Source organism: Conger conger, chromosome 14 (genome assembly GCF_963514075.1).
Source record: "Conger conger chromosome 14, fConCon1.1, whole genome shotgun sequence".
Classification (NCBI taxonomy): domain Eukaryota; kingdom Metazoa; phylum Chordata; class Actinopteri; order Anguilliformes; family Congridae; genus Conger; species Conger conger.
In genome coordinates, this window is record NC_083773.1 from 38,047,134 (window position 1) to 38,060,119 (window position 12,986).

Consider the following 12,986-nt stretch of genomic DNA (forward strand, 5'->3'; position numbering starts at 1 on the left):
CACTATTTTTTCGAATGGTCCTTATATTAAACATTACTCAACAACTCCTCCTCACATAAACACAGCCCCCATCTCAGTACTACTGAAACCTGATAAAGACCCAACTCTCTACTCCAGCTGCTGCCCCCTATCACTCATCAACACGGACCTAAACATTATCAGTAAAGCACTAGCCACCAGAATGGAAACCGTTCACTCATCACTAATCCATCCAGATCAAACCGGATTCATCAAAGGCCGACACTCATCAAATAGCATGCGCAGATTATTTAATTTAATTCATGTATCAAAACAAAACACTAATTGTACCATTAGACACAGGAAAAGCTTTTGATTGAGTAAACTGGAAGTTCTTATTTGGAACGCTATGCAAATTTGGTTTCGGAGAATCGTTCATTCATTGGATAAGAATTCTGTATAGTACACCAATGGCCACAGTTGTTACTCATGGATTAACATCACAGAGTTTCACACTGCACAGCGATACCAGGCAAGGATGCCCACTCTCTCCATCGCTTTTTGCTCTGTTCATCGAACCCCTTGCCGCTGCAATAGGTCAAAACATCAACATCAAGGGAATCCAAACCCTCAACACTCACCACAAGATTAGCCTCTACACCGGTGATGTGCTGCTGTATCTACAAGAACCATCAAACTCTCTACAAGAAACCATGATGTTCATTAATTCATTCTGCAACATTTCCGACTATGCTATAAATTGGACAAAATCAACAATTCTACCCAATATATGGTGATGACTGGAATGCTGCAGCTCAAAACCCACCCCTCCCCATTCCCACAACATTAAGTATCTGGGTGTAAACATTTCTGTCTGACTGTCAGAGTGGTTTCACCTAAACTTCACTCCATTAATAAAAACAACAGAAGATGACTTAAGCTGCTGATAAACGTACCCCTCCCATTAATTGGCAGAATAGCTACTGTAAAAATCATATTTCCACAAATGTATTACCTCTTCACAATGACTCTGACCCAGCCCACCACAAAATGGTTTAATTCACTAAACTCCATAACAAGAAAGTTCTACTGGAAAAACACCCCGAATCAAATTGGTCACATTGCGAAGCACAAAACTCAAGGAGGATTAGAAGCCCCAAATTTTCAGAATTATTATCTGGCAAATCAACTACAATATATCACCATTTGGATTCACCCAAACCAACAGAAAAACTCATAGTTAGAAATAGAATAATCACAATGTAAAGACATCTCAGTCTCCGATTTACCATTTCTCAACAACACCATAAAACACCATAATTGCTTTAATAACACCGTAATTTCAACAACCCTGACAGCGTGGTGGAAAATCAACAAAATCTTCAAATCTTCAATGAAACCCTGGAAACCCTTCAACACATGGAAACAAAGTGGTGTCACACACCTCCAACATCTTTTCCAGAATAATGAATTCATTACTTTTCAGAATTTGCTCCAGAAGTTCAACATCGGGAAAGAACAATACCTTCAATGCCTCCAATTAAAGTCTATTCTAAAATCTAAAATCTAAAATCAATATATAACAATTTACTCCCACCCCCACTAGTAGAAGAAATCAGCAAAATCTCCAACCCAAGGAAAATTCTTTCAAAATATCCACCATAGACTCAACAAATCAACAGGAACACCTTCACAATGACTAACAATACTAACTTGCAACTAATACAGTGCAAAGTCATCCACAGAGCACATATCACTCAGCACAAGATGTATAGGATGGGACACACAGACTATGACGCATGCTCACACTGCATACTAAACACACCAGACAATGACCTCCACCCCACCTGGCTCTGCCCACCAACTCAACGCTTTTGGCAAGTTATCAAAAGAATTCATCTCATTTTGAGCCGCAGCATTCCAGTATCCCTCTGCCTGCTCGGATCTCTCAGTAATGAAACCACCAATCCAAAACTCAAAACCAATACTCAGCGCCTTATCTGTCACCAAGAAAATTATCCTGCTAAACTGGAAAAGTCGAAATGCATTAAACATCACACAATGGTTAAACCTCCTCAAAGAACACGTATCCATGGAACAAATTACACTCCGGCACCAAACCTCATTCTTTAAAACAGTTTGGGGCCCCTTCATCATCTCATTAGACTTGCCTGTCAACTAATCCCACCAACACACACACACACACACGCACACTAGAAAACATTCACTAAAATATATATATAAGTCTTGTGTAGCACACCAAAGTCAAGATTTCATAAAGTCACCTGTTTGGCGAACATTTTCTTAATAGAACACTACGAAAAGACGGCAGGCTCTGTTGCGTTTGTCACTGTCAGCTTTCCAAAACAGTGCACGAGAGCATGGAACTGTATAATAACACTTTATATTTTTGATGCTTTAACTTGTGGAAGAACCTATGCACTTGAAAGTTGCTTTGGATTAAAAGCATCTGCCGAATTACTAAAATGTCAAATATTAAAAAAAATATTACGCGTTATATTCAAAGACTGTGGGAACAGTGTTGTGGTTTAAGGTTGTTTGCTGCTGCAATTCCTCTCTTGACCATTAGGAGTCCGAAATTACCTATTGTACCTCTAAAGCAGTCAAACTCCAGTGCGGGAGGTCCACAGAGTCTGCAGATTTGTTATTTATTATATGTTGGAAGTATTAACTTAAATGCATTGACTTAAGTTAAGCACGAGTGCCAAAAGACAATAAATAAATAAAATAAAATAAAATAAAAAGTTTGGTAGTCGCCATGGTGTACCTATTGCTTGTTCGCCTTGTTCATTGTATTCCGGCATCATGAGTTGAGTCAATAAGGGAGCAATATAGTGCCCTTCTGTATGGCAACTTAGGATGTAATATACAGTACTGTGCAAAAGTCTTAGGCACCTGTATAACATTCTGTACAGATAAGATTCTTTCAAAAATAATTCAATGAAAGGTCCTTCTCTGAGATAGCCAATGCTGTCCTGCAGAAACACATATATATATCTTTGGCACCCTAGACTTTATATAGTATAGGGTGCCAAAGACTTCTGCACAGTATTTTGCTTTAGGGGATTATTATTTTTTTTTTGGTGCAGTGGGTAGCACTGCCGCCTCACAGCAAGGAGGTCCTGGGTTCGAATCCCCGTCGGCCGGGGCCTCTCTGTGCGGAGTTTGCATGTTCTCCCCGTGTCTGCGTGGGTTTCCTCCGGGTACTCCGGTTTCCTCCCACAGTCCAAAGACATGCACGTTAGGCTGATTGGAGAGTCTAAATTGCCCGTAGGTATGAGTGTATGAGTGTGTGAGTGTGTGAGTGAATGGTGTGTGTGCCCTGCGATGGACTGGCGACCTGTCCAGGGTGTATTCCTGCCTTTTGCCCAATGTATGCTGGGATAGGCTCCAGCCCCCCTGCGACCCTGTTCAGGATAAGCGGGTTCAGATAATGGATGGATGGATGGATGGATTTTTTGGTTTGGGATATAAATATACATGCTGTGACTGGATGCTGGGTGTGGAGCACAGTGGTGAGGTACTCACATATAAGGGGTCTCCATCCAACACCTCATTCACCAGGATGATGCAGGGGAATTGCAGGAGCAACACCAGGGTCGACAGAACAAATAACAGACCAAACAGCTTCCCTAAGTGGCAGACTGGAAAGCTTTAAAGACCACAGGAGAGGGAGATTAGAAGAAAATGTGTGAATGGTATGAGAGGGGGGAAAAGAGGCAAGAGGGGAATCAATGGGAATGAGGTGAGAGAGTGGTTAAATTGTGAGACACATCCTAGCTGCACTGCTGCTCATAATAATCATAATAATCAAAAACTTATTCAGAGAACTCAGGATATGTGTTACGCTCACAACAGAGATCAGCACAAGGCTGGAAACACACATTAGGCATCATTTAACGTGAGCCAAACAAATTTGACTGTAAATCATTCGGAAATGCATTTACACAAACAATGTGGGATCTATCAATGTTTTCAGTGTGTCAGTTTGTTAGTAGGATCGGAATGGATTTCACAAGTGCTCTGAACTGTTAGCATCAGGTGCATAAATAAAAAAAACACGGTTGTAAAGCTTGTTTAGTGCTTCTTATGATTCCATTCATACATATTTTGTTTAGATTTGAAAATGAGTGGAAAAATTATTTTAATTAATAAGACAATTGAATATTATAATTATTTATATCATATAAAACTTTATTCAACATTAAAATGGGTAGTTTCATTTAGGTAATCCTGATGTTTCTCAACTCCTGCTCTGCCACCGCCCTACAACCTGTGCCCTTGACCCTATCCCCTCTTCCCTTCTCCAAACTATCACACCTGACATTCTCCCATTTGTCACCTCCCTTGTCAACTCCTCCCTGTCTTCCGGCTGTTTTCCGGCATCCTCCAAGAGGGCCCACATCACTCCGCTGCTAAAAAAGCCTACTCTGGATCCCTCCATCATCCAGAACTACCGCCCAGTATCTCTTCTTCCTTTTCTTTCTAAAACTATAGAACGAGCTGCTTCTACTCAACTTTCTTCTTTCTTTTCTAACAACAACCTGCTAGACCCCCATCAGTCTGGCTTCAGATCGGGCCACTCGACAGAGACTGCGCTCCTCTCCGTCAGTGAGTCACAGGTTGCCTGGGCTGGTTCGGTATCGACACCTCGGCCCCTCGCCACAGGAGTTCCCCAGGGCTCAGTCCTAGGCCCGCATCTTTTTTCTCTTTACACTCGCTCCCTTGGCCCTGTGATCACTGCACATGGGCGATCCTACCACTGCTACCCGGACGATACCCAACTCTTCGTCTCGTTCCCGCCGTCTAATACGCAGGTTTCAGCCCATATCTCTGCTTGCCTGAGGGACATCCAGAGCTGGATGGACAACCACCATCTAAAGCTCAACCCAGGCAAGACTGAAATGATATTCATCCCTGCTAAAACCTCTCCCCATTTGGATCTCTCCATTTCCCTCAGGGATACCACACTCACGCCGTCACCCAGTGCAAGGAACCTCGGAGTGGTGATGGACAGCAGACTGTCCCTTTCCGAGAACATTGCGGCGGTTACCCCGGTCTTGCAGGTTCTTCCTATACAACATACGGAGAATCCGCCCCTTTCTCACCCCCTACTCGACCCAGCTCCTGGTCCAAGCGATGGCTCTGTCCCGCCTGGACTACTGCAATTCCCTCTTGGCTGGCCTCCCAGCGTCCGCCATCAGACCCCTCCAACTCATCCAGAATGCAGCAGCTCGTCTGGTCTTCAACCTTCCCAAATACTCACACGTCACCCCCCTGCTTACTTCCCTCCACTGGCTGCCTGTCATGGCTCGCATCAAATTCAAAACATTGGTGCTAGCCTTCTAAGCAGTTAAAGGGTCTTCCCCAGCTTATCTACAAAAAATCATCAGACCCTACACCCCTGCCAGACCTCTTCGTTCAGCCTCCACAGGCCGCTTGGCACCTCCCCCTCTCCGAACCTCCACCTCACGCTCACGACTACTGTCTGTTCTGGCTCCACGGTGGTGGAACGAACTCCCCGTTGAGGTCAGAACTGTAGAATCTCTCCCCACCTTCAAGCGCAAGCTGAAGACACACCTCTTCAAGCAGCACTCCCCGTCCCTCCCTACCTCCCTGTGAACCTTAATTGTTGTCTCTGTGATGTGCTTTGTGTATCGGTATTTTTAGTTGGCTAGGTAAGCAGTGTTTGGATAGTTCACTTTGGTCACTTTTGCTCTGTTTGTTTGTTTATTTGTTCTCAAAAAAAAAAAAAAAAAAAAGGCCCTCGTCCTTATCTTTGTTGTACAGGTAGCAGTTGAAATTGTACTTCCCTCTAGGGTCTTTCAGCAAACTTATCCCTGGTTATGGGTATGCACTTTGTTGTACGTCGCTCTGGATAAGAGCGTCTGCCAAATGCCAATAATGTAATGTAATCTAATGATTCATTATAATGCTTAATTTGAGTAGAATATAAATTCCATAAAACATGTAAACAAAGCTAACAGAGAAGGTTCTGAGAACATTCAGCAACATTACCTATAATACTTCCAACATTTTTAGAATGTTGCACGGAAGAGAAATTACATTCATTATTACTGGTTGAAACTATTGGGCCTACTGGAAACTATTCCGTAATGATATGCAAATGAAAGGAAAGCTTTTGGAGACTTTATTAGAGCAGTTATTACTTAGAGAACAGCTAGCAGCTTTTTCATGCTCATTTGTTCCATGTGGAGATTAAAAGATAACAAGTCTCAATCATATATTGTAAAAGTATTTCTCAATAGGTAGTGAGGTAAATGCTGGAATGCTGAACAATGCATGCAAATGGTTATTTCTCTCAAGTGAGCAACACCTTGATGCGAAGCCATGACAGGCAGCCACTGGACGGAAGTAAGCAGGGGGGTGATGTGAGAGTGTTTGTGAAGGTTGAAGACCAGACGAGCTGCTGCATTCTGGATAAGTTGGAGGGGTCTGATGGCAGATGCTGGAAGGCCAGCCAGGAGAGAGTTGCAGTAGTCCAGTCGGGTCAAATCCATCCAGGACCAGGAGCTGGGTCGAGTAAGGGGTGAGAAAGGGACGGATTCTCCAGATGTTGTATAGGAGGAATCTGCATGACTGCCACAATGTTCTCAGATAGTGACAGTCTGTTGTCCATCACCGCGCCGAGGTTCCTTGCATGGGGCGATGGCGTCACTGAGGTATCCCCTAGGGAAATGGAGAGATCCAGAGAGGTTAGAGCAGGAATTAAGATCATTTCAGTCTTACCTGGGTTGAGCTTTAGATGGTGGTTGTCCATCCAGCTCTGTATCAGAAATCAGAATGTGAGTGATATCAGACATGCAAAGGGAATGATTCAAACACAGTATATCCATGTGAAATAATGTGTATAATGTGTATAATGATAAGTTTTTTTGTCAGGTTTTGTCCATCACATTTAACACTGCAGTTTGCAGATGACTAGAATGAGAAGCCTTGTGTTAATAGAGGGAATACTGGGCTAGCTGTCATCTCTCTGATTAATGTTATATTTTCTCCAGGCCATCATTCAAACTCTTTTTCTCCATAATTATTTTCATCACAGAAATTGTTTTTCTGTTGTCCTAATTTAGTACGTTTGATCATATTTACCTACAGATGTAATTTCAGCACTGAAAAGCTGCCTCTCCCAACAGCCCCTTCTTCCCCCGCACTGCATGTCACTCAGATACAGAGCCATTTTGATAAAGTGCAGGTGAGCAGAAGAAAGGCTCTTGTGTGATAAGACAGGGGAAACCCAGTGGATTGACACCCTCCCACTGATCGGTTCTGCGGCCAATTATGCGCTCCCTTGTGGGGCTGCTCCAAACAGTCAGCACTGGCCAGGTCTGAGTTCAACACCAGACTAGTTTCCGCTGTTATTGTACTGTAGTGCTTTTACATCGGGAGCAACAGTAGAACTCTGTCTCCTTCATGTGGTTGTAGAGTGTAATGGCAGAATCTAATGTTAGTACTAGTGACCCCTTTGGGGTTGTTCAAAGTCACAGATCCCATTAATAGATCACAAGTCTTCCATTCTGGAAATGTGTTTATTATTTTACTTTTTCTTTTTGTTTAACCTGCCACTGTGGGCTGGTGGATGGAAAAACTCACTTTAAATTTTTTTTACCAGACCAGACCTTTGTTTCTGCAGGAAAATCACAGACCACAGTCTCTGGCAGCCTTTCACACCACTAGCCAGTAATATCCTCCACTTCTCATTAAGACTCTGTTCCTTTTTTAACCTTGCTTCAGCCTGTAATATCCTCCACTTCTCATTAAGACTCTGTTCCTTTTTTAACCTCGCTTCAGTCAGCACCACTGTTGTCAAAGTAAGACTCTTTATAACAATCTGAGAAGGCAACACAGGTATGTTTGGCAGTGTGGCTCTGTTCTGGAAGACCTCCTGGCATGGATGGAGAAGACCGGCAGGAGGCAGCAGACACCCCCCAGAGGGGTACACACAGAACGGATCCGGCAGCACAGGACACGGTTATTTGTTAACAGCGTATCTTTGGATGTGGGAGGAAACCCATGCAGACATGGGGGAGAACATGCAACTTCACACAGAAAGGCTCTGTTTGGATTTGAATCTGGGATGTTCTTGTTGTGAGGTGACAGTGCTATCCACTGGACCACCGTGCTGCACATATACGATACTCTATTAAACATGAGGGAGGAGCAGGGGTGGAGGGGTTTTGGACTAGCAGTCTGTGGTGAGCATACATGGTTTAGACTAGCAGTCTGTGGTGAGCATATGTAACAGGTGAGAAATTGCCTGAGTCCGAGGTGGGATTTGAACCCCGGCCTCTCACTTGTCCAAATATTTGTTGAACGAAAGCGTTACCAGTCAGCTAAAGACGAACTCGCCTCTAGCCAAGGGCAACAACGTTCTTTTGAATTTGATGGTTACGTCATCGGGGAGTGTTGTCGCGATAACCTGCTACCAGCCTTCGCTTTCATGGTTTAGACTAGCAGTCTGTAGTGAGCATACATGGTTTAGGCTAGCAGTCTGTATTGAGCATACATGGTTTAGACTAGCAGTCTGTAGTGAGCATACATGGTTTACACATGCAGTCTGTAGTGAGCATACATGGTTTAGACTAGCAGTCAGCTTCCCCTGCTGCCCCCCCACCACAGGTCCCGGATCCACCCACCACAAACAACCAGGACACAGGGATAAGGTAAGCAGAGTCTTTTAAAACCGCTCATGACTGGGCAGCCACCCTGCTCTGACCCCCACTCCTGTCTCCATCACCCCCCTGCTCGTGTGGTGGCCTCACCCACCGAATAACCCCAGGCCATATGGGGATCAACACACCGGGAAGAGGGCGATTCACACACTCTTACACATGCACACACAGAGGCACACACACTCACACACACACACAAAATATTATCTGGACTTCGTTTATACTTACAACTAAGTTAACTGCAACCCTTATGCTGAAGGCAAACTAACTACCAACAGGATTAGCTTCCAAGAGGGCGAAAACCCCCCCAAAAAAACCTTTTCAGCTTGATAGGGTCTGATTATCTAACCGGCATACAGCCGAGTGCTAACAAAGGAAAAAAGGGGGAAATTCCCTCTCTGTCCCCTAATGGCAACAAAGGTTTTCACCTTAAAAGCCATTGTTATAAGCCTTGAGCAAAGTGGGCAGGCACTCTAGCCACCGGCCCCGTTCGCCCTCCTGGAGAGACCCCAGGAGAGACAGCAGGGTTTGGTTAAACTGCTTGCAGGCCCCATTGCCCTGCTACTGGTAGGGGATAGTGCGGGTCTTAGTACACCCATAGAACTCACAGAATGAACCCCCAGTGCTGCACAATGCTGGTCCATGGCCACCAGCTCTAGCGGATAGGAGGTGGAGAAGGGGACCAGTACCTCCACTGCCGGCCGTCGTTCCCCAACCCCAGCCAGTAGAACCACTGACGCAGGACAACTTCCACCTTGTTGGCTCCCAGGTGGCCCAAGGCCTGATGGTACCACTGCTGGACAAAGTCAAGCAAAAGCACCTGCCACAGTGGCCCATCCAGTAGGGGTTCTTCCAACAGGCGGTACAGGATCCTACCCACAACCAAATCCCTCCACCACGTGAGGGACTGGTCGGTTCTGCAGTGGGAGGATGACCATCTCTGGCTGAGTGGGTATGGCAGGGGGAGCTGGTGGGAGGAGCGGAGGTTGGCCCCACCGGAGGAGAGAAGGTGGTGGAGGGAGTGGGAGCAGTTGCGGGTAGAGGTGGGGATCCTGTACCGCTGGTAGATGGGCCACTGTGGCAGGTGCTTTTGCCCCTGAGGCGTCTAGCAGTGGTACCATCAGGCCTTGGGCCACCTGTGAGCCAACAAGGTGGAGGTTGTCCTGCGTTGGTGGTTCTACTGGCTGGAGGTGGACGCCATGCTTGGTGCAGCCCCGAGCGACTCCTCTCAGCCCCGAGGTCTCCCTGTCCGATCAGCTGCAGTCGGTGTATGTGTTCCGGTCCGAAGGAGGTCAGGAGGAGTGGACCCTACACCGGACCGACCTGTGTGCCTACCCTGCTGTCCATCACCACTCCGAGGTTCCTTGCACTGGGTGACGGCGTGAGTGTGGTATCCCTGAGGGAAATGGAGAGATCCAAATGGGGAGAGGTTTTAGCAGGGATGAATATCATTTCAGTCTTGCCTGGGTTGAGCTTTAGATGGTGGTTGTCCATCCAGCTCTGGATGTCCCTCAGGCAAGCAGAGATATGGGCTGAAACCTGCGTATCAGACGGCGGGAACGAGACGAAGAGTTGACCCTACCCCCACAGCAACCCCTTGCGGCGGAAGGGGGTAGCACAGGTGGATTTGTTCCAACCCGAGTTAGAAAGGGCCCCAACGGATTTTGGCTCCGCCCAGCTGCAAGACCCCCTCCTCGCCCAGGCCTGGAGAGCAGCCGCCTACATTGAGGGCGTCCCACAAGGTGGGGTGAGTAGACCGGCCTCCCCGTATTTCAAAGTGCAGAATGGCTTGCTATATCGAACCTGTACCGTTAACCAGGGAGAGATAGATCAGCTACTGGTACCCCAGACCCACACCTCCAAGGTGCTCTATCTCGCCCACACCCACCTGTTGGGGGCCCACCTGGGACGAGAGAAGACGTACGAGCGGATCCTGTCCCTGTTCTATTGGCCCAGCATCAAACGAGCCGTGGAGGACGGCGGAGTGTCAACTTCACAGCCCCGGGGTGACGTATCGCAATCCACTAATCCCTCTCCCCATTATAGATGTGCCCTTCCACCGAATCGCCATTGGATCCCAGGTGGTGAGGATGCTGGACCTGGGGATAATAGAGGAATCCCAAAGCGCCTGGTCCAGCCCGGTAGTATTGGTCCCAAAACCGGACGGAAGTTGGCGGTTTTGTAATGACTTCCGGCGGCTGAATGAAATCTCACGGTATGACACCTACCCCATGCCCCGGGTAGACGAGCTGATCGAGCGGCTGGGACCCGCTCGCTACATCAGTACTCTGGACCTCACCCAGGAGTACTGGCAGGTACCTCTGACCCCGCAGGCAAGGGAGAAGACGGCCTTCGCCACCCCAGACGGCCTGTTCCAGTACATGGCCACTCCAAATGGAGTTTTTATCGGAGCTAAGAAATGAAATGTTAAGACTGGCAGATACCATTGATAGTGGTAATGTACCACTCAATAATATTATAGAAACAGTGGAAGACTTTGTAGACAGCGTTGTAGAAATTGGCGGAAAGGAGTATCGCGGACCTGCTGCGTGAAGCAGCAGATCGAATTGAACGGCAAACAGGAGATGGTTAGTAGGCTAATGTAGCTAGCTACATTAATCCTAAAATCGAGCTTGTGTAGACACACCAAAGAGGCAAGCAACATCTGCTGGTTTAATGCCACTCAGGATGTACGTTTCCAACACCTCAAGAGGAATCTCATAAGAGGGTTGTCCTACACTTCTCCCTTGTTGATTTTCTTTTGCAGCACGATGCAGAATCGTCTGCAGGTTGCTCCACACAACCTCGTCCTCAGTCAGTGCTGCAATTTCTACAACGCTGTCTACAAAGTCTTCCACTGTTTCTATAATATTATTGAGTGGTACATTACCACTATCAATGGTATCTGCCAGTCTTAACATTTCATTTCTTAGCTCCGATAAAAACTCCATTTTGGTACCTAGCTAACCGATAGTATAGTCACACTTGTAAAGAACTTGTAGACAATCCAATCCCAGCATAGGCCACTGCAGTCCAATCAGAACAGCTAGCCCAACTGAAACCCACCCCCTTATTTGCATGTTGGAGCATGAAATCCTTATATAAATATATCCTTAAATAAATCCATAAATAAATCCATAAATATATTGTTAAATAAAAGTGTCAATAAATGATTAAATAAATAAATAAATAAATAAATAAATAGGTAAATAAATAAATAAATAAATAAATAAAATGGTAAATAAATGATTAAATAAATAAATAAATGTATTTATTTCCGTATATATTGAAGTATTTATTGATGGATTTAATGAAGGATTTATTTATTAATATGTCACAAAGCGTCCTCCATAAGAAATGGGTTGGTTTCAACAAATGAATATGATGTGCTATGTTGGCTACGACAGACAGTGACGCTTACATTGATGTTACCATTAGGTAAATTAACATGAACTAAGATGGACACTGCATGGTTAACATCAGCTAAACTCTAGTTAGTGACAGGGGGTTAAGTTGTGGCAGTGTAAGTGGATGTGTATAGTTACAGAGCTACGTTTCTTTCAAACGAGCGGGCAACATTTTAAAACCGTATTATTTTAACGATTTACCTATCCAGACTGCAGATAGTGACTGCTAAACACATTGCTAATTGCAATTAGCTGAATTCCATTTAGTTAGCAAGGATCTAGCTATATTCTGCATATGTGCACATGTATAAGTATAATACTGTTTTTACAAAACAATAAAATAGGAAGTTAAAATAAGAATTATTTCTTTGGTGAGTAGCCGTATAAGCGGTAATGCCTACAATGCATTCCAAGTCAGCGTGAAAAACACATTCGATGACGTAACCAACAATCAACAATAAAATGAATTGGCAACTATTCGTTGCACTCCTAATTACTGACGGTCCAGTAACTATAGTCAGTGAACGACTATAGTAAGACTTGGCTTCATAGTTGTATTGCTCTAACAGTGTAGTGGCATATATTGTAGTCCTGTAGCTCAACTGGTAGCGCATGGCACCCACTGGTGATGGAATCAATTCCCACTGGTGCCAGCCGTCCTGAAAAATGTATGAGCTCATGGTATTGTAACGTGCTTTGAATAAAAGTATTCATCAAATAGTATTCAAATGCAATGCTGGAGCGTGAGCTATGGATAGTGATCAGACTTTTAGTTTTTATCCACGCCCATCCAGTAACACCACCAGCCGCCACTGTTATATCAAATAAATTATATTCGTAAAGAACATATGTCACAAAGACAGTTTACAGAAGCAGGAAAGAAGAAGCCAACACGGTCATGTTTGTT

At 45.1% G+C, this 12,986-nt stretch overlaps 1 protein-coding gene across 1 annotated transcript in view; it reads right to left on the minus strand.

Annotated features, from left to right (window-relative positions):
- Positions 1-12,986, minus strand: part of LOC133109470 (equilibrative nucleobase transporter 1-like) — a 28,671-nt gene that overhangs the window by 3,306 nt on the left and 12,379 nt on the right. Inside the window, exon 11 of the mRNA XM_061218793.1 lies at positions 3,508-3,631. Coding sequence (XP_061074777.1) covers positions 3,508-3,631 — 124 coding nt within the window. The remainder of the gene's footprint in view (positions 1-3,507; positions 3,632-12,986) is intronic.